At 42.9% G+C, this 20,375-nt stretch overlaps 1 protein-coding gene across 12 annotated transcripts in view; it reads right to left on the bottom strand.

The window, feature by feature from the left end:
* Positions 1-20,009, bottom strand: part of LOC140064328 (microtubule-associated protein tau-like) — a 53,320-nt gene extending 33,311 nt beyond the window's left edge. For 2 of the 12 annotated variants that reach the window (XM_072111095.1, XM_072111102.1), the window contains exon 1: positions 19,729-19,999. In XM_072111095.1, the coding sequence (XP_071967196.1) occupies positions 19,729-19,882 (154 nt within the window). In that variant the 5' untranslated portion in view covers positions 19,883-19,999. Of the gene's footprint in view, positions 1-718; positions 801-2,304; positions 2,473-17,337; positions 17,487-18,048; positions 18,215-19,728 lie in introns of those variants that run through there. The other 10 variants (XM_072111093.1, XM_072111104.1, XM_072111094.1 and 7 more) reach the window with 10 other exon arrangements.
* Between the last annotated feature and the right edge of the window lie 366 nt (positions 20,010-20,375).

Genomic DNA, 20,375 nt, shown 5'->3' with positions numbered 1-20,375 from the left:
AACAATTTTCTTTTTACCCATAAATACTTGTATTTTGCAGCGTAGAAGACAACTTTTAAGCCCTCAAACTTCTTCTCAAAAGTTGAGAGTTGTCTTATAGCAAGATTCAATAATGTGCCCCCTGCAGCAAACACCCACCCGTAACACGTGCAATCAGCGTTAGCACAGATCGTGGGTGTTAACCCTTCATCGCCGCCGGCAAAGCTGCCAGCGGTGGTAAAAAGCTTGGTTTAGATTGTTAAATTAATCCCCCTTTCCCTCATAATAAATAGTAAAAATCCTAAATATGTTGAGTGTACTGGGTCCCAAAAAGTCTGATCAATCAAAATATAATAACCCTGTAACAGAAAATAGCGTCCAAATGTCTGCAAAGTTACTTTTTTGCCATTTTACAACATTTTACAAAAGTTAGGGTTCCTCTTATATGCCCAGTTGTCTTATATGCCAGAAAATATGTTTAATAAGGTGATCAAAAAGTCATACGTTTGGTATCAATAAAAACTACAGCCTGACCTACAAAATCAGAATCCTTAAAGGAGTGTTTTCCCGGGAATATGAACGTCTACAATAACCCATGATGCTATGAATAAAATGAATAGAACAAAACTCAATGTCATTAATCATAAAACAGAGCTTAAATAGTTTGCTTTAAGGATTCACAAAATTGTATGTGCTAAAGTATGCAGTTATCTCCAAGATGGCCGCCATCTAAAATTACCCATGATTCTGCCGTTCTCAGTAACTCCTCCTCGCTCTTATGCTCTGCTCCCAGTGATGATGTAACAGACTGTGCTGCTCTGTTACCATAGTAATGATCTGTGTAACAGCCCATGATGCACAGTGCATCCATTATGACCAGTGCTGAGGCATCACTGAGACGGATCTTCACCACAACCCTGCCCTGTGACCCGGCAGCATTTTCAACAATACCTTTCTGCTAAGGGGAGCAAAATGTTAAATAACACTACTAATACTACACAACTAATTACACATTTGCTTATATTTGAATGACACATTTCTGGTATACCCCTTTAAAAATATAGCATAAAAATCCATCATCCAGGGACTGTGATTGTGGTAATCTTCTAATACTTGTTATCCATGGCCTCCTTCCTTACAAAACAAACATTTAATTTTATGCTTCTGAATGGCTCCTGGGGGTGTTATGAGAGCCCCTCCCTGCTACAGATTTGAAAGCTTTTAAGTATGCAAGGAGCACTTCCCCCCTTTACACTGAAAATCCCCTGCTGTAGTGAGATTATATCAGGCAGAGGGTGGGGGAGTGCTGAAGGACAGAGGCAGACATCGTGACAGTCTGTGAAGCTACAGCACGGAGGGGCTCTGGTAAAACCCCCAGTAGCCCATAATTTTAAAACTTGATTTTAGAAGGAAGGAGGTCATGTATTACAAATATAAGAATATTACCACAGCCACAGAGAGTGGATTATGAGTAAGTTGTTTACCATACTTGATTTTGTTGGTATATTTCCTTTAAATAGCTCTGTACACAGTTCTTTAAATTCCACTGCTTTTGAATTTCTCTTTCAGTTTTCCAGGACTTTACACAGAATGTTAAAATTTTTATAAGGTCTTATATATAGTTCTATGAACTAAGAAAATATAAAAGAAGAATGGCTTTTGGAAGGTGGGCAGTAGAAAGCAGAAATGAAAAAATGTAAAATGAACTTCAGAGGTTACTACATGATATCCATACACTGCCCTACTGATGGTCTGCAGTAATACATTTTGACCCTCCTGACATGTTTCTTTTAGGGCTAAAACACATGAATGTGGTCAGTCTGTGGATTGCATGGACCAACCACAGTGGAGGGGATGGGACTCCAAGCATCATAGTGATATATGATGCAAGGAGTCCCTGATTTCCTGTAAAACAGCAGCAGCAAACTGTAGTCCTGCCACGCAGTTCCGCATTATTACATGTCCTCATCCTAACTCCTTGGTGGCATTTTGCTTTACAATTACTATTCCACTATAGGCCCCTATGGATTACAGACTCATTACACGTGCAACATATAGACAAAAGGCTCTCTAGTGAATAAAAACTAAACCAAAAAACAAGATACAAGAACAAAAGAAATGTTCTACGAGATGTGTATGGTGTGGATAAAAATATTTTTGAGAGTTTGTCTGTAAGGGTTCCTATAAGGATCTTTTGCAGTAAATATAAGAGGAGGAATACAAAAACATTTAATGCCTTGGTTTCAATTGGCATCAAACTATGTCGTGAGTTTGCATTTTTCAAGGCCAATACAGAAAGCTGCAAATATCCCAGGATGCCCTTACCTGTCAATAGCCAGTCTCCCTATACTCAGCTCTGCTCTGGGTGAGTATATACTAAGTAGTTCCCCACTTGCACAGAAAGCCACACACAGGGATCCCCGTGTTTTCTGCGTGTCATATGTAGAGTTATATGAGCCGGCAGAACGGCAGCTTGGGTTTCATCAATCCTTCCTGTGTCGCATCTATAAATAACTCTCAGCATGGAGGGGGGGGGGGGGAGACGACAGGCTTTACGGACATGCCTACCAAACTGTGACTTCCACCGGAGCAGTACATGGCCTGCCAATCAGACGTGCTGCCCTGTGCCAGGCAAGACCAGGGGCGCAGCAATGACAGCAAGGCAATGTGACAAACTGATGTCACCCAAAACCCAGGGAAAGGATTTTCTGGACTCCTAAGCTGTTTTATACATGGAACGTGGATGTTGTCTGGAAAGTTTCGCTATTAATTCTTGAACTTTTGCTCCCTACAAAACTGGACAAGATGAAAGAATGTAGAACATTTTGGGAAGAAACCTCTTTAGGAAGGAAGAAGGAAAATAAATAAAAATTTTAATAAATTTGCCCTCTTCTACTTTTCTTTGCGCTCACACCTTAGGCTTCTTTACAGTCACAAGGCGAAGGGGGGGGGTGCAATTTCCTATCGCCATGAATTGTGACTGTTTCATCCCTTGTATGCCTCATATGTGTTTATATGGAAACTACGTGTACTTCCTAAAACCCACAAAATCAACAGAATAATAAATTATTGCTGAGATTCTATGTTCATTGATAGAACCCTCAGACAGATGTGTAGCTGTACCAAGTGAATAAGGAAGGTACCTCATCAAATTCTGGTTAGTAACAACCACCACTAGGGGGAGATTAGGAACATTCTGCATACTATTTTACTATTGGGTGCAGTCACCACCATCAATCATAATCTTCTAAACTCCCCCTAGTGGTGACTGTACGTGGAAACCAGAGTAATATTTATAGGAGAATCACGTTGCTACACTTGGTCTTTGCATTTGAGGCATGATTCTGCTCTCAGGTCAGCTATGACATAATCTCGTTCACCTTGCCTGTCCTCGGAAGTCAATCAGCCTCTGCAGATGCGGGGCTGGCATCTATTACAAGCGCAGTTGTGCATCATCAGAAATGCATATTTACCACAAAAGAACATTGTTATGCGGCTCCTGCAGTTGCCTAAATCATCATTACATCAGCAAAAATCAGCTGCCTGCAGGGTTTTCAAGTAAATCATTGAGCCAAAATGTGTCGGCATTGTCAATATTAATACAGTGATTGACCATCCAGTGAATAACAATGTCACATGAAGACATCAGTAATTCTGTACTATACAGCTATTTTTGTGATCTGAACAAATTTTTGTACTGACCAATTGCTGAGCTACTTACTATTGACCTGTAGGCACCATGCACCCTATATTTCAGTGATATCAATCAATGCTTCATGGCTACCATTTGTTATCAGTTCACTGTTGTTGCTCGTAGTAACTAAGTGTAATTCCCAACTAAACCCTTAACTAAAACAAAACAAAATAAATAAACTTACTGCATACTGTTTTACTATGCAATTCAAAAAATAAATCATAAGCTCCTAAACCAGTGGTGGCAAACCTATGGCACGGGTGCCAGAGGTGGCACTCAGAGCCCTTTCTGTGGGCATTCAGGCCATCGCCCCAGGACAGAGTTCATGAAACAGGACCAAATCCACCAAATTTTCCTGCAGTCCCAGGCAACTTAAGAGATGCTGCTCTCAGAGCTATTATAAAGCGACACTTCATTGACTGTTTGGAACTGCGGAAAAATGAAAAGGTTTTGACAGAAAATCTTTGGAGGTCATCCTGTTGGCCCACCATTCTTCCTGTACAGAGAGACCCCGGAGGGAAGCTACAATGATAGTCTGAATTGGCCCTCCTTCTTTCAACTGTATTGGTGGCCTCGGGCGGCCGATACAATTAAAAGATGTGGAAGAACAGGTAACAATAAGTTACTGCTTAAAATGTTGTTTGGGCACTCGGCCTCTAAAAGGTTTGCCATCACTGTCCTAAACTACCTCTTGTAGTGAGGCTAGGGTTAGGACTTTCTCCCACCATCCCTGGCAGTATTAGGTATGTTTCAGATTAATTTATTATTAATGGGGTGCTAGACGAAAGGGGTCATAAGTTAGTATGCATTATAAGTGGGAGGGGGCAAAGTAGGCACAGAAAAGGATAAGTGGGAGGACTACAGAAAAAGGTGCATTATAAGTGGGTCTTTACAGAAAAGGGTGGTATTTATATTGGGGTTAGGCAAAAAAATAGAGGGATTTTAAAGAGGACCTGTTACCAGATTTTGACCACCTTGACTAACAATGCTTGGTGATAAAGGGTAACAAGTCCTCCATGTATCACCTAAAATCAGCTGCCAGTGGGGCAGTGTACCTTAATTACAGATGTTTTTCTGATATGCAATTAGCTTTTTGACTCATGTCTGGTATCTGTGACTCTTCTCTCTCTCAGCCTGGCAGTGAACAACGCTCCATTATTGTGACTAGCAGCTCTGGGTCTCTTCAAATCTCTATGCTCTAAGTACAGATGTGAAATAATGTCCATTTGTTTACACGGTGCCTTGTGTTACATTCATGACATGTGACCAGAGTGACATCATCACAGGTCCTTTAGATTTCTAAGACTAGCAAACTGTACACCATGTATGTGATCACATGAGATCAAAGCAGCCTCCATTGAGGATGGAGAGGAGTAGAGGTCCATGGAGGCAGCTGTGGCTTCATGTGGTCAGATACATGCATGGGGTACAGTTTGCTATTGTTAAGAGGCTAAAGGACCTGAAATTATGTCACTCTGGTCACATGACATGAACTGTGACCAGTAAGGAGGCACTGACTTTGTAACATATTCTGAACTTCCACAATGCACTGCTCTCAGGTATAAAAAATATTCTTAAAGGAGTTGTCCAACTTAATTAAAAAATGTGGAGGTAGGCTAGGGAAGACTTTAAAAAAATAAAGCTGTACTTACCTTCCTGGGCACTTCTGATGTCACACACCGCATCAGAGCTGTGCCACTGTTTGTTCACAGGGACACAGCACCTTGACTCCAACAACTTCCACCCGCCAGGTGCACCCACTTGTCCCTGTCTTAGCGCCTGTAAACAAACAGGGACAGGGCTTTGAAGCACCACAACACGAGGCACTGGAAGTGCCCGAGGAGGTGAGTGTAGCTTTTTTTACTGTCCCCCCCCAACCAACTTCCGCATTTTTTTATAAACTTGAAAAACCCCTTTTAATTTAACTTTCGAATCAATACATATGGGGAAGAAAACATCATCATGTGCCATGTGTCAAAGGATCCCCTATATCTGTATTAAAATGGTTTATTTCCCAACAGTCAACCCCTTTAACTAGATTGCACTGGATCACTTCTGCCACATCATCATCATTATCATTATAAAATCTCAAATAGAGATCAATGGTGCCGAATGGTCATGTGCAGCAGTCTGCTCCATTACTCTTATGGAGCGACGAGGGGTCGGTCGGACCCCTTGTTTTCAGGATCTGCGTGGGGTCTCAGCACTGAGACCTCCACTGATCAGCAAATTAGGCCCTATCCCGTAGATAGGGCCTAACTTGTTTTCATGGGAAACCCCTTTAAGTAATAAAACGGCATTACCGGTAGCTTCAGTGATGCTTCTACCTACAATCCTAGTTTATACATTTTAGATGAGTCTCAGCTTCTCTGATAATTCTCCGTCCATCAATAAGGAGTGATTAAAGGTGTCAGAGATCCAGCTCCTGAGAAAGTTACCGTATATACTCGTGTATAAGCCGAGTTTTTCAGCACAAAAAATGTGCTGAAAAACCTCACTTCGGCTTATACACGAGTCAAGAAAAAAATAAAAAACGTAATACTCACCCTCCGGTGTCCCGATCTTCAGTGCGGGTCCGGATCTTCAGCGCAAGGCTCCCGATCCTCGGCGCGGTACCAGGCGGCGGTGGCTCCTCTTCTCTCTTCTGTAGCCGGCAGATCGCATCCATGCGATCTGACGGCGGTCGCACAATAAGATGCAGCGCTGTCGCGGCTGATGACGTCATCAGCCGCGACACCGCGGTATCATAGTGCGCGCCAGCCTGGAGATCACATGGACGTGATCTGCCGTCTACAGAAGAGAGAAGAGGAGCCACCGCCGCTGCCGCCTGGTACCGCGCCGAGGATCCGGAGCCTCGCGCTGAAGATCGGGACCCACGCTGAAGATCGGGACACCGGAGGGTGAGTATTACGTTTTTTTATTTTTTTATTTTATATACTTTATGGGGGAAGGCTGTATACCTCTTGGGGGCTGGCTGTATACCTAATGGGGACTGGCTGTATACCTCATGTGGACTGGCTGTATACCTCATGAGGGCTGGCTGTATACAACATGGGGGCTGGCTGTATACAACATGGGGGCTGGCTGTATACTACATGGGGGCTGGCTGTATACAACATGGGGGCTGGCTGTATACTACATGGGGACTGGCTATATACTACATGGGGACTGGCTGTATACTACATTGAGACTGGCTGTATACTACATTGAGACTGGCTGTATACTTCATTGGGACTGGCTGTATACTACACGGGGACTGGCTGTATACTACACCCTCGGCTTATACTCGAGTCAATAGGTTTTCCCAGTTTTTGGTGGTAAAATGAGGGGTCTCGGCTTATACTCGGGTCGGCTTATACTCAAGTATATACGGTATTCATTTTACACACGTTCATTGATGTTACTGTAATGCGGGACGCATCATTAACAGCTTTTATTTCTACATTTTTCTTGCTTTACTGCTTTTATTTACCAAAAATTAAAATGATAAATGACGAATTTTACATTTTTTTTTACCCAAATCATATTAAAAGGCTCAGATCATTTCACATATTTTTTCAGCTTTTATTATGTGACTCTGGTTGTGGATTTATTTTGTTCTAGTTATAATAATGCCGAAATATTGAACTTTTCCATGACAAACAAGTCAAGGTCAGTGCAGATACCTCTAGAAAAAGATTCAAGTAGGTAAAAAAGTAGGGATGATTCTCTCAGATTTATTCCTGATGGGTCGACTGATGGGCCGTGACATGGGTTAAATACGGATTGCACACGGCCCCATGCAGCCATTACAGCCGCAGATTGCGGACATAGTAAAACAACAATTGTGTGCAGGGGGACTAAGGGTTTAGAAATGTGTGTCAGGATGTTTAGGTAATTTGTTAAAGTTTACTAATGTAACCTCATTTTCATAATGTCTCCTCTCTGAAGGAGCCGGATGTATACATCACACAGCGAGCTCTGCTCTTATACAAATGAGCACATGTATCCAGTCAGTGCGGAGCTGTGAGTAATATACAGCCAGGCCTGGGGATGTAGGAATCCTTTCTCTGGCCTCCATTATGCAGCTAGATCATCTACATTGTGCTCCTACAACACTAAGCAGAAGTGGTTACTTGGTTCTGTTGTGGTCTGAACTTATTTAATGAGCAAAAAGAACTTTTTTGATCTTACTAATTGGCTGCAATGAAACAAAGAATGAAAAATTTTAAGGGGTCTGAATACATTCCATACCCACTGGGGGAGATTTATCATCAAGTTTCTGAGGTAAAACTGTTCTAGTTGCCCATGGAAACCAATCAGAGCTCCGCTTTCATTTTATAAACAGCTGTGGGGATATGAAAGCTGAGCTCTGATTGGTTGCCATGGGCAAGTAGAACAGTTCTGCTCTAAGAGACTTATGATAAATCTCCCTCACTGTATGTACAGTACATTGGTACATACAAGCACCAGCCACATGTGCCTATTGCCTAAGAACAGATACCTAAGAAACTTGGTCTATATACTATATGCAATACCTTTTAACAGAGCAGTGTCCATGGCTGTTATTATTGTGGTTTCTGTTTAAAAGTAGAAGATGTCGTAGTCTGATACGCTTTCAATGATATCTCATAGACTACAGTTCACAAGCAAAAGTAAAAAAAACTAATGCCAGACTGATGCAAATTGGCTGGGGAAAAATGGAAGTTAACGTTTGTTTTTTAATACCAGATTTTTTCCAACGTTCCTGTGCATGTAGCCTTTTAGTGCAGTTTACAGCATTATTCCATGTTGGGGAAAAAAACAAAGCTAGGGTTATGGGATTTAACATGTGCCTGGGCAAATATGATATAATAATAATATATATATATATATATATGTGTTGCATTTATAAACCTCTTTTCAACTCCACTTTCATGCCCCCCCCCCCAGCCCCCCCACGTTTGAAGCTTTCATGCCAAATCCTTGTTTCTTCTCTCTTGTCTTACATTAATATTTCATATCATTGGACAAGCCTCAGAGGATCTGCTCACTTCCTGGAGGTGTGTGAACACTCACAGCCTCCAGCTAATAGCACAGTTTATTACATATTTTTCTGGGGTGTAATGGAGTGCGCTGCTGAAGCATTACTGTGTATACAGCATTCTCCTCTGCATAGTAAAACACCACAGTAAGGTCTAGCTTACACCATTAAGGGTGAAATGGATAAGACCAAAAAATATATAGATTTTAATTTTTGGGGGCTCAATTGTGGAGACCATACCACTATTATCCATGGACATTGACATTGAACCCCATTTCACTGAATTGTCAATAGACACATGGACAAGGGTGGCTGGTCTTGTGAATAGCTTCTTTTCTACTGAACCAACAAAAAAAAACATGTAAACCAATCACACAATGGTTACATAGCAAAATGCATAGTTTACGTTCAATGGGGAACATTTACTAATATACCTTGTGTATGTGTGGATATGCTATAACAGTGATGGCGAAACTTTTAGAGGCTCAGTGCCCAAACTACAACCAAGACCCACCTATTTATCGCAAAGTGCCAAAACAGAAATTTCATTTGTGATTTATACTCCCTACTCTGTCACAGCTTTCATTGATACCAGAAAAGCAGAAAATAGAAGAAATTTGGATGATCATTGTAGCTTCCCTCCAGGGTCCCATAAACAGGAAGAATTGTCAGAGCCGGAGCATGAGCTACAATGATAATCCAGATCTGTCCACACCTTCCCGCGCCTCCAGTAGTCCCAGGTAGCACTGTCACTTTAAAATAGCACAGCACAGCAAGTCCTGGGCTGTCTGGGACTGCAGGAAGATACCTGGAGTCCTCTCTGGTGATGGCCTGAGTGCCCACACCAGTGCCATAGGTTCGCCACCGCTGTGCTATGAGTATGTATATGCAGTATGTGTATATAGGGTGTGTATATACTGTTAGTCTAAGTATATTGGGGCACATTTTCTAAAGGGCGCGCACCGGTTTTCTGTTGGATTTTGCACGTTCTTTTAGGTGCAAACTGCTTGCACAGGTATTTAAGAAGTATCCACCCCCTAATTGTGTTACACGCAACCGTTTTGTGTCGCGGCTGTACTATTCTTCGTGCTCTGTCGGACCAGGTGCCACATTTGTCATGCAAAGTCCAACAGAAATGTGTTGCATGCTCTATGTTTAAGGCGCACCAAAAAAATAAGTGGTGCACTCTCTCGGGGCAGTGCAGAGGGCGCAAGATGGGCGACAATGCCAGGAAAAGTTTGCAGTGTTCTTAGTAAATGTGCCCTACTGTACACTCACCGGCCACTTTATTAGGTACACCATGCTAGTAACGGGTTGGACCCCCTTTTGCCTTCAGAAGTGCCTCAATTCTTCGTGGCATAGATTCAACAAGGTGCTGGAAGCATTCCTCAGAGATTTTGGTCCATATTGACATGATGGCATCACACAGTTGCCGCAGATTTGTCGGCTGCACATCCATGATGCGAATCTCCCGTTCCACCACATCCCAAAGATGCTCTATTGGATTGAGATCTGGTGACTGTGGAGGCCATTTGAGTACAGTGAACTCATTGTCATGTTCAAGAAACCAGTCTGAGATGATTCCAGCTTTATGACATGGCGCATTATCCTGCTGAAAGTAGCCATCAGATGTTGGGTACATTGTGGTCATAAAGGGATGGACATGGTCAGCAACAATACTCAGGTAGGCTGTGGCGTTGCAACGATTCTCAATTGGTACCAAGGGGCCCAAAGAGTGCCAAGAAAATATTCCCCACACCATGACACCACCACCAGCCTGAACCGTTGATACAAGGCAGGATGGATCCATGCTTTCATGTTGTTGACGCCAAATTCTGACCCTACCATCCAAATGTCGCAGCAGAAATCGAGACTCATCAGACCAGGCAACGTTTTTCCAATCTTCTACTGTCCAATTTCGATAAGATTGTGCAAATTGTAGCCTCAGTTTCCTGTTCTTAGCTGAAAGGAGTGGCACCCGGTGTGGTCTTCTGCTGCTGTAGCCCATCTGCCTCAAAGTTTGACGTACTGTGCGTTCAGAGATGCTCTTCTGCCTACCTTGGTTGTAACGGGTGGCGATTTGAGTCACTGTTGCCTTTCTATCAGCTCGAAGCAGTCTGCCCATTCTCCTCTGACCTCTGGCATCAACAAGGCATTTCCGCCCACAGAACTGCCGCTCACTGGATGTTTTTTCTTTTTCGGACCATTCTCTGTAAACCCTAGAGATGGTTGTGCGTGAAAATCCCAGTAGATCAGCAGTTTCTGAAATACTCGACCAGCCCTTCTGGCACCAACAACCATGCCACGTTCAAAGGCACTCAAATCACCTTTCTTCCCCATACTGATGGTCGGTTGGAACTGCAGGAGATTGTCTTGACCATGTCTACATGCCTAAATGCACTGAGTTGCCGCCATGTCATTGACTGATTAGAAATTAAGTGTTAACGAGCAGTTGGACAGGTGTACCTAATAAAGTGGCCGGTGAGTGTATATGGCACAGTCTAAGCAAAGTACACACAATGCAGTGTCCATTCAAGCATGCTGCAATATCTGTTGGGTTCATATGGAAATCTGGGGCCTATAAGAGAACAATACTGTATCACACGGTGGTTATACTATGGATTCATACTAATCAAATGTGCACATTTTACACGTCTCTTGTACATAACCCTAATGTGTCTGAGTCTGATTTTGTTTCTCTATACATAAAACTCCACTTTATCCTGTAGCTGTGATTATGACATACCCTCTATTATAGGCTCTTCTAACACACACTGGATAAAGTCTTAATCTTCAGCCCTGACAAATGTTGGAAATAAAGCAATGGCGGCTATAAAGCATGCTGTGAAGCTAAGGTCAGAGACGTCCATCAGTCAGTGACAGCAGTTTTAGGGCTGCGATTATTCTAATTATCATATAATAAAGCAATTAATCCTTCCACATACATCGCCAGACATGTGAATCCCACTGGGCTTGCTTCTCCTCTAGCTGCGTGGACCCTGGGCTATTGAGGTCATATTTTCGGCATGAAATTTCCTGCAGGCAAAAACTGAGCTATCCCGGCAGCTCATGTGGTCTAGCAAAAAGTTGGTAGAATAACACAAAAAAGTTCAACCAATGGATAGTAAAAAAAAATACAAACTGGCCATAATATAGCTAGAGGTTAGCTTGAAAAAGGTGGTTTATCCACTGAAACGTCGCACTTTGGAATAAAGACACACTGCTTTATACAACAATCTGGAGTGCTGCCTATTCCTTGGATTATAAATGTTAGCCGACAGAGATTTCCTCAACTTTCTATACACGCATCTCCTTTATAATTCCATGGATACAGGTGCAGAGAACAAGGAATCGTGGGAAAAACAGAATTATTTGTTACATACCACCGAAACCTTGTCAGTACATAGCAGAACCTCAACCTGTTTCTTAGAGGACCTCTTCCCCATCCCTTATCATTCTCTTACTCTGAACACAAATAAATGCAGACCTGAATGGTTAAGCTGAAGATTATAGGAGTATTTCTAATCCATTATGTGACCCTAAGGTACCTCGCTCAGAAATCTCCAAGATACTTAGAAAGGCAGTGCCATACAATATGCCTGAGCTTGACATTTCTACATAAGCATTTACACATTAACACATGGACCAGTCTGGTCATCCCAGTAATGACATACATTATATCATTTCTAATATGTTCTTATATAACTCTTTAAAATCTGTCAGATCATCTAAAAACCTAGCCTGCAGATGACAGCTGTCATGTGTGGCTACACTGGCACTGGGATTGCCATGTTGGCGCTTAACTAAGTGACAGATTGGAGACAATGCCAGGCTCCACAAATTTCAGGAGAAAATCTTTTTGTTATACCCTGTAAAACATTTTTATAAGCTGTGGTATGATAACTGTATTCCCTTGCCTTTTCTTTGGGTCAAAACAATAACCTATAAGAAGACCTCAATATCTATAGGTAAGTAAAACTTTCCAAACCTAAGGCTCATTTCACACTACCATTCCTTACCTTCTTAAAAAAGGATAGGATGAAGGCTTAACATATGAATTAAAAATCCCATTAACATCAATGTAAATTGTATGTCATCCGTTATGTTCAATTTAGACAGGTATCCATTATCCATGCATTTTCTGGATGGAAAAATATGAAGGAGGCTGCAGTACTTTTCCTCAGTTTAAAAAAAATGCATGGAAAACGCATACCTGCCAGCCTGACCATAACAGATGATAAGGAAGGTAAGGAACGGTAGTGTGAATTTTGCTAGAAGTTATCGAATAAGGACTACAGAGCAAATAGTTGTAAGCTCTAAGAGTCGTATGTAACTGGAATACTGAATGACAATAACAGGGTAATATAAAGCTGAAGGCTTGGTTCAGGGCCAGGCTGCAAGAAATAGATAGCGTTTACAAAAAGAGGGCTTCCTGCCCTCATTTACTAAGTTTTGGCCTCATGTTACTCTCTAATCCTAAATCAGTAGTGTGTCTATAAGAGCAGTAGTTGGTACATTCCATTGGCTTTATCTTAAATGGTTTGTCTCAAGAGGACATGCACTATTTATTGTGATAAATGTCCGATTCCTTGGAGTTGCACATTGGGACCCCTTTAATTACTAGAAAATAAACAGCGGAGTACAGCACCCATCTACCACTTATAGCCCTGTAGACAATAATTAGAGCAGCAGGGAGAACCAGTGACTATATCTCCCTTCAAACAGGGAGCTCAGGGTCCAGTTCTAGTGGTCACGAGGGGATAATAGTGGTAGAGCCTTCATCGATAAGATATCCTGTGCATAGTTCGAAAAAGGGCCTAAGTGCAATAACCCCTTTAAATATTCATACTATGTCTGCAATCTGATACGTGTGTGTAAAATGATGTAACATGTAATTTGTATACAAGCCAGTTATTGCTTTATGCATAATAGATGTCAGTTTTATGTGTACGGCCCTGTAGCCTTCTATTGGGCATCTTCCCAGTATGGTGCACCACAGTCCCTTTCTATTGACATGTTGGCCGGGCCGCAAACAACAGCATATAGCTTGTGGGTTGCGGCCTGCATGGGGCCTTCCAGCGCATTCGTGTGCATGGGGCCCAATACCATAGAGAGTGAAAAATAAATGAATGAGTCAAGGATACCATAAAAGTGTGCCACCTAGTGGAGAAAATGAGAAATCTCCTATTTCAAGGTTGAGGTTTGAGAAAAACTTCTAGAAGAATCTCTTCGCTGTTGGCTACACAGCTGGTAGACCCAGGGAGGGGTTAAGAAAATTGTGTACATCCGTTACAAGCAACCCATGGCCATGTATGAACACTGCCACTTCATTACTCTCAGATGTTGGAAATAAACCCATAGAGGGGGGATTTATCCGAAGTCTCTGAGAGCAAAACTGTTCTGGTTGCTCATAGCAACCTGTCAGAGCTCAGCTTTCATATTATAAACTGCTGTGGAAAAATGAAAGCTGAGCTCTGAGTGGTTATCATGAGCAACTAGAAGAGTTTTGCTCTCAGACACTTCTGATAAATGTCCTCAAATGGTTACTTGGCCCTGTAGATGAGCGATGGTTGGATGACTATGGAAACAAACGGACAATAAATGGTACTGATTTATGGAGTATGGACACCAAGTGATCTGAATAATCGTCATTACTATACAGCAATAAGACCCGATCCCATCACTTTTCTGTATACATGGATCTCAAATTGCATAAAGATCAATGAATACATTTTTACATATTAAATATTATGCATATTTCATAGCTTTCACATGATGATGTCTGGTCAAAATGTTTTAATTACCTGAATCATGAAAAGAGTTGAGTCCTCCAGTATGTATAGTACTTTCATCTCCATAAAAACAAGGGCCCAGTCCATAGATAGCAAGAAGTTACTATCATAAATACTAATACTGACGTTCTCTCACATTCACAGGAGTCACGAGGATCGATTGCGCCAACAAGATTTTCCCATAGATTTTTCATTTTTCACTTACCTGTTTGTACTTAAAAAATGAAAGATTCAATCTGATTGGTTGCTAAAGGCGACATATTGTACAAGGGAGCCATTATATCCACATTCTCCCTATAATTATCCCTTTCCTATTGTTATTGTGTTTTAGGTGCATATGGACAGTGACATACGCCAAGCACCAAGCTATTAGTCTAGATTCCCCATGGATTCAATCCCCTTTGAAATCAAACATATAAGGTTCCTCCTTCCTTTTAGACCTGGTATTGGGAAAAATGTATTACAAACCAACCTCCCCACCCCCTTCCTCCCCGGGCCTTTAACAAAAATGTTAAAGGTGATTCGCAGTACCCGGACTGACCACTGATCAGAGAACGGAGCTGTCTATTTCCTGTTATCTTCTGAGACAGGCTGATCTGTAGGATTGATGAGGGTTTCACTCCCACCAATCCGATACAAAGGATCTATTCTATCAGTATTTTTAGCCAAAAATCCCCCTTTACCCATGTAGCAGCTTCTCATGTAATTACATTAGTATATGGCATTTCTGGAATCCATGCAGCAAGGGGACAATCTCTTAAATACCAAAAAAACATATTCTGCTTAAAAATATGTAGCACATGCTGAAAAACATGCAGTTTTCACACACATCAGACTGTGTGAAAGGGGCCCTTATCTTTATATTTCAGTTCATATACTGTATGTGTAATAATACGCTAGTGGCCCATGGGCTTCTGCACATCCTGAATCTGTGTATATCACCGACAGGTAACGTCTATTATAAAAAAAGTATTTGAATATCTTTCAGGGAGTAGAAATAGAAGACTGTACATCACTACTTGTATCAGCTACAACCGACACGTGTGAGACAGATGGAATGGCTGCTCCGAGCATGGGAAGAACAATAGACTGCTATACATGACAAAATGCACAGGTGCGTTATGGGAAAATCTCCTATAGACACTTAGCAATCGGCCAATAATCGAATAGAAGATAGTAGGCCCCAATAATACAATGCGAATATCAGATCACACGTATAATTTCCTTTTTTTCTTTGCCTATTCATGTCATTGCGTTTTTTATGTAATTCCTCAATTCTGCTACAAATTACTAGATTGCATCTCATTGCTTTCCCTGCAGCAAATCTAATGCTTTGATAACATGGAAATAAAACCCATTATTAAATGCTCTGTACTACACAAAGGGAAAAAGAAAGCACTGCCAAAGCCAGGGACAAGAGAGGAGACACAGACTGTCCCCTTGTGTATTCCCGAGGAGGGGGGAGGGAGGAACAAAACACTAAATGCTTAGGGAGAGTAAACTACCAACAGATGTGGTGGAGGGGGCTCTGTGTACAAGCGTTTTGGGGGCTAGCAGAGAAACAAAAGCCGGGATTGATGGAGCCAGGGAGGGCGCAGTCAGGGCTGGTGTGTGAGAGGGATGGAGGAACATCTGCAAAGTGTGGAGGACTGCGCTGCAAGGGGTGTGTCCACGCACAATATAATGAGAAAATAGCCAAAGAAAACCACAGCACAATACAAGCCAGCCCCGGCCAAACCATTGTTATATAGTATGCTAGTTGTCAGGGTTAAAAACAGCTTCCTATTGACACAAAATAAGAGTACAGCGCCTGGCTGTACCTCATACAGGATCCCTGAACCTCATAGCAAATACAGAAAGAATTAGAACAAGGCGGTAAAATTTCTCCAAAATTAGCAATGCCGCCAGGCGGGCATGTTCACATATGCACAGACCCCTGTGAAATTCCTGTACCCTGCCTCCTGCATAGTAAGGGCATGCAATGCCAACGCCCCACAGGAGCCATGCTCGCTGCTGATGCCAGATCTGCTGTACAGAAGTGACCTGTCCATATTACAAGCTGGCAGTACTATGTTTATCATGATTATGCCACCCTCTTATGTGCGCACAGGCTTCAGATAGCCGGCATTGCTCTGCTTCTCACTGAGGATGATAATCAAGAGATAAAGGCAATCAGAAAAGACAAAATATTGCATCCACCCCATCAGCACATTGTATGCATAGGTTGCATGCTGGCGGCAGGCTATACACCAGACATACTGACATGTAAGAGCATATTTTTATAGAAGCAAATGTGCAGACAATGCACTGAATACAGGAGGGTAGAAGCCCCCTCCTGTCACTAGGATGCTACAGAAGGATGGAGATGCCACACCTCACCCGGCGTGTGCCACCAGCTCTATATACACTGTCACCTTTATACACTGCATGGTCATTGTCAAATGAAGTCTATGGCGGGGGAGGGGTTAAACTATGTGTCAGATGTCATTTTTCCTAAAAATCATAAGCATAAGCGATCACACCCTTTTTGTTCAATGGACCCCCACCTGTCTATCATATTGTAAAATAGAAATGGTCATTTTAAAGTCTACAGAATGATATAATAATCATAACCTTAATATATATATATATATTTACAGATGATATATAGATGCAAAACATCAGTAGATAGCTCAGTTATTATATATGTATATATACCATTTTCCTAATGGTTTGTGCATAGGAGCTATAGGTGACATCATAGACACCTAGTAATGTCCATATCACTTTCATATAAATACTGAAGTGTCAATCAGGCGATGCCAGTAGTGAGGCTATTAGGGCTGGAGCTGGCCCTGTATGTGCGGTGCTGGGTGTGAGGTGATCGGTACCTGGCCGGTGCTATCCTGCCGCTGCTGGCCTGGGCTGCTGTCTCCTTGGTCCGCAGAGCTGGAGGAGCGGGGACGAGCGGCGGCGGGGACGAGCAGACGAGCTGTCAGGAGAGCGGGGTCACGTGATAGGAGGAGGGGGGGCGGCTGTCACCAGTGACCGGGGGAGAGAAGGCTGAGCCCGGGTGGGGATTACCGGACAGCGGGACACTCATTGCAGGAGGAGTGCTCACCCAGGCATATGTATCCACCTGCCCCCATTATCATGTGTCCTCTGTGGTGTGTTCTTTACTATCTATCATATCTATCCGCTAAGGAATCTGGGAAAGTTGAGTGGCCTCCATGAGCATTATGCTGCTCTCCTCCTTGTCATACAGAGCAGTCTGATACTAGAAGAAGACGTATTATAACACCTGGCTTATTTCATCTCATTTCATGTCAGCCCCTGCGTGACCCAGATGAGATCTCTGAACTACAACTCCCAGCATGCCCCGCTCCTGCAGCGGTTTCCTTCTGTGCTGAACGTCAGCTCTGCGCTGTAATGAGATGGGTCCCCACAATAGTACAAACTGCCATAAGTCTCCCCAATGCTAATGCTCCAGCTGTACATGTGTTGGGGAACTACAGCTCCCAGCAGACCCTGACAGCCGCTGGCATGCTGGGAGTTGAAGTTGGACAACAGGTTGCTATTTAGCTACTTAGAATACAACTCACCGTCCTGTACCGTAACACAGGCGGGGAGCAGTCGTGCCCGCGCTTATGTGAGCTAGAGAAAAAAACAACCTTCTCCTAGACATGTAGCACTCAGCTCCGCTCCCCAAAATGCGCGCTCCCTGCAGTGGGCGGGGCTGGCCGTGAACGCCACTTAGCGGGAGCGCGCTTCCCTGGTCCTGCGGCTGCGGCTGGTGGTTGCCATAGAGACAGGATCAGCAGCAGCAGCAGCTCCATCCCTCCCCCTACAGCCTGATCCTTTGTGTGAGGGATGTGTCTGAGGCGCCCACCCTGATGGGAGAAAGATTCTTCCCAGGGTGTGATGATGTCAGCTGCTAAAGCTCAAGGATCATAAAAAGAAATGATCACTGTATTAAGTTGTTATAAAGAATCATTATGAGGGATCGGGTGGAGGATGTTATCTGAATTTTTGAGGTTAAATTCCCTGCTTTCTCTTCATGTATTGGAAAAATAAAGCCACATACTCATGGTCTGTGCTCCCACAATATCCTATCATTATGTTTCTCTACGTTTTTTCATTTATGATCTGTTCTGAACTGAGCTGACACATCATTGGTCACAATGGATCCCTCTGCGCTGGTCAGTTTCTTTTTGCTAGATTTTTTTTCCCAATAATAAATGACAATCTGTCCATCACATTCACAAATGTTAGCGTATCGTTAGCACTTGTATTATTTTCCCCTTTCCGCCACCTCCATACCAGGGGGGGGGGGGCGTGGAGGGGCATAAAGCGGGGGAGTGGTCCGTCACGCGGAGTTCCTGTCCTCTCAACAGGCATACAAGCTGTGACTTTTGCATGATTTCCGGTGCAGAGGCCTGAAATTGAAACTTTTTCCCCTATACACCAGTTGGGCAGGGAGGTGCTACACCGTGCAGTGGGCCGGAGCAGGGTGATGCTACCCCACATCTGTGCAAAGCCTATAACCTGCACCCATCCCTTAGCGCAGGCAATGGGCAATTCTACACCAGGTCTGAACTGGTATAGAAGAGCTCTGCTGGTGAGCGTCAAGGGCAGGGCCAGCATCATACGCTTGCGCTCTTAGCGCCAGCTTATGATCGATGTCCCCCAAACTGTATAGTGCATATAAATTATAAACACATATATTATATATACATAATATTGGGGCACATTTACTAACAGTAGTGTAAAGTGTTTGCCTGTGTACAATGCAGGGTGCGCCAGATTCCTGATTTCTGGCACTCTCTGCACTGCCCCGACAGACTTAACAAAGTGCACCATTGCAACAGACTTTATGTGTATAAATGTGGCGTATGGTCTGAATGAGCACTGGAACACCCCTTAATTTGTGTCGCATAATGCCTATTGCAGCTGCACCACAAAATGGTTGCGTGCGTGCGATGCAGACACTACTAAATACTTGTGTATGCAGTTGGCCCATAAAAGAACATGCAAAGTCCACCAGAAAACTGGCGCACGGCCCAGAAAATGTGCCCCAATATACTTAGACTAAAAGTATATGCACATCCTATATACACATACTGCATATACATACTTATAGCACATCCACACATACACAAAGTATATAGGCATCATACATACAATATATACATACCATACATCATATACACACAAACAGAATATACACATGCAGATACACACACATACACACCATTAACACATATATACACCAGCATACTTACCAGAAGATCTATCTTCTCTACGTGGGCGGCACTCTTCTTCTCCACCATGCTCTCCACTGGTCGAGGTTGGCCTTTGGATCATGTCAGGTTCCTGGCAGGGGCAGGGACAGACCACGCTCCCTCCTCTCTGTATGCACAGGGGCCAGGACTGCATAAAATTTGTAATTTCACTCCCTCCTCTTATCAGCCGGGCTCCTGTAAAGATGTTTCATTGTAGCGCATGACAAATGAAAATTGCCCATGACACAGGTACTACGGGCCCCTGGACCTCGAGGCCCTGGCTGCTACGGCTATAGTTACGCCCCTGCCTATAACTCATCCTGTGTATTTCTATTACGCAAACCCTTAATCTGCCGACATCTGGACAGTGATAATCAGTGAGGACATTTAGAAACCCCTTCTCTTTGCTGTGTCTCTTAACATGGTATGGCTAATGTCTCATTCCTCTAATCTTTTAGGATTCAAGCAATAACTCAGACAGGAATATGAATACATTTGACTCTTGCAATAATTAAAGTTAACCCTGCTCAAAAATTCAGTGATGATGTTTTATTGCAATAAAATAGGTTAGTTACTACACTTTCATGTTTAGAAAATACAGGTCCTTTGTTGAATGTTTAGGGACTGATTGTAAAAGATCCCTAATG

This window comes from Engystomops pustulosus, chromosome 6 (genome assembly GCF_040894005.1).
Source record: "Engystomops pustulosus chromosome 6, aEngPut4.maternal, whole genome shotgun sequence".
Classification (NCBI taxonomy): Eukaryota; Metazoa; Chordata; class Amphibia; order Anura; family Leptodactylidae; genus Engystomops; species Engystomops pustulosus.
The sequence above is the reverse complement of the archived record's forward strand: the minus strand, read 5'-3'. Positions and strand labels throughout refer to the sequence as shown.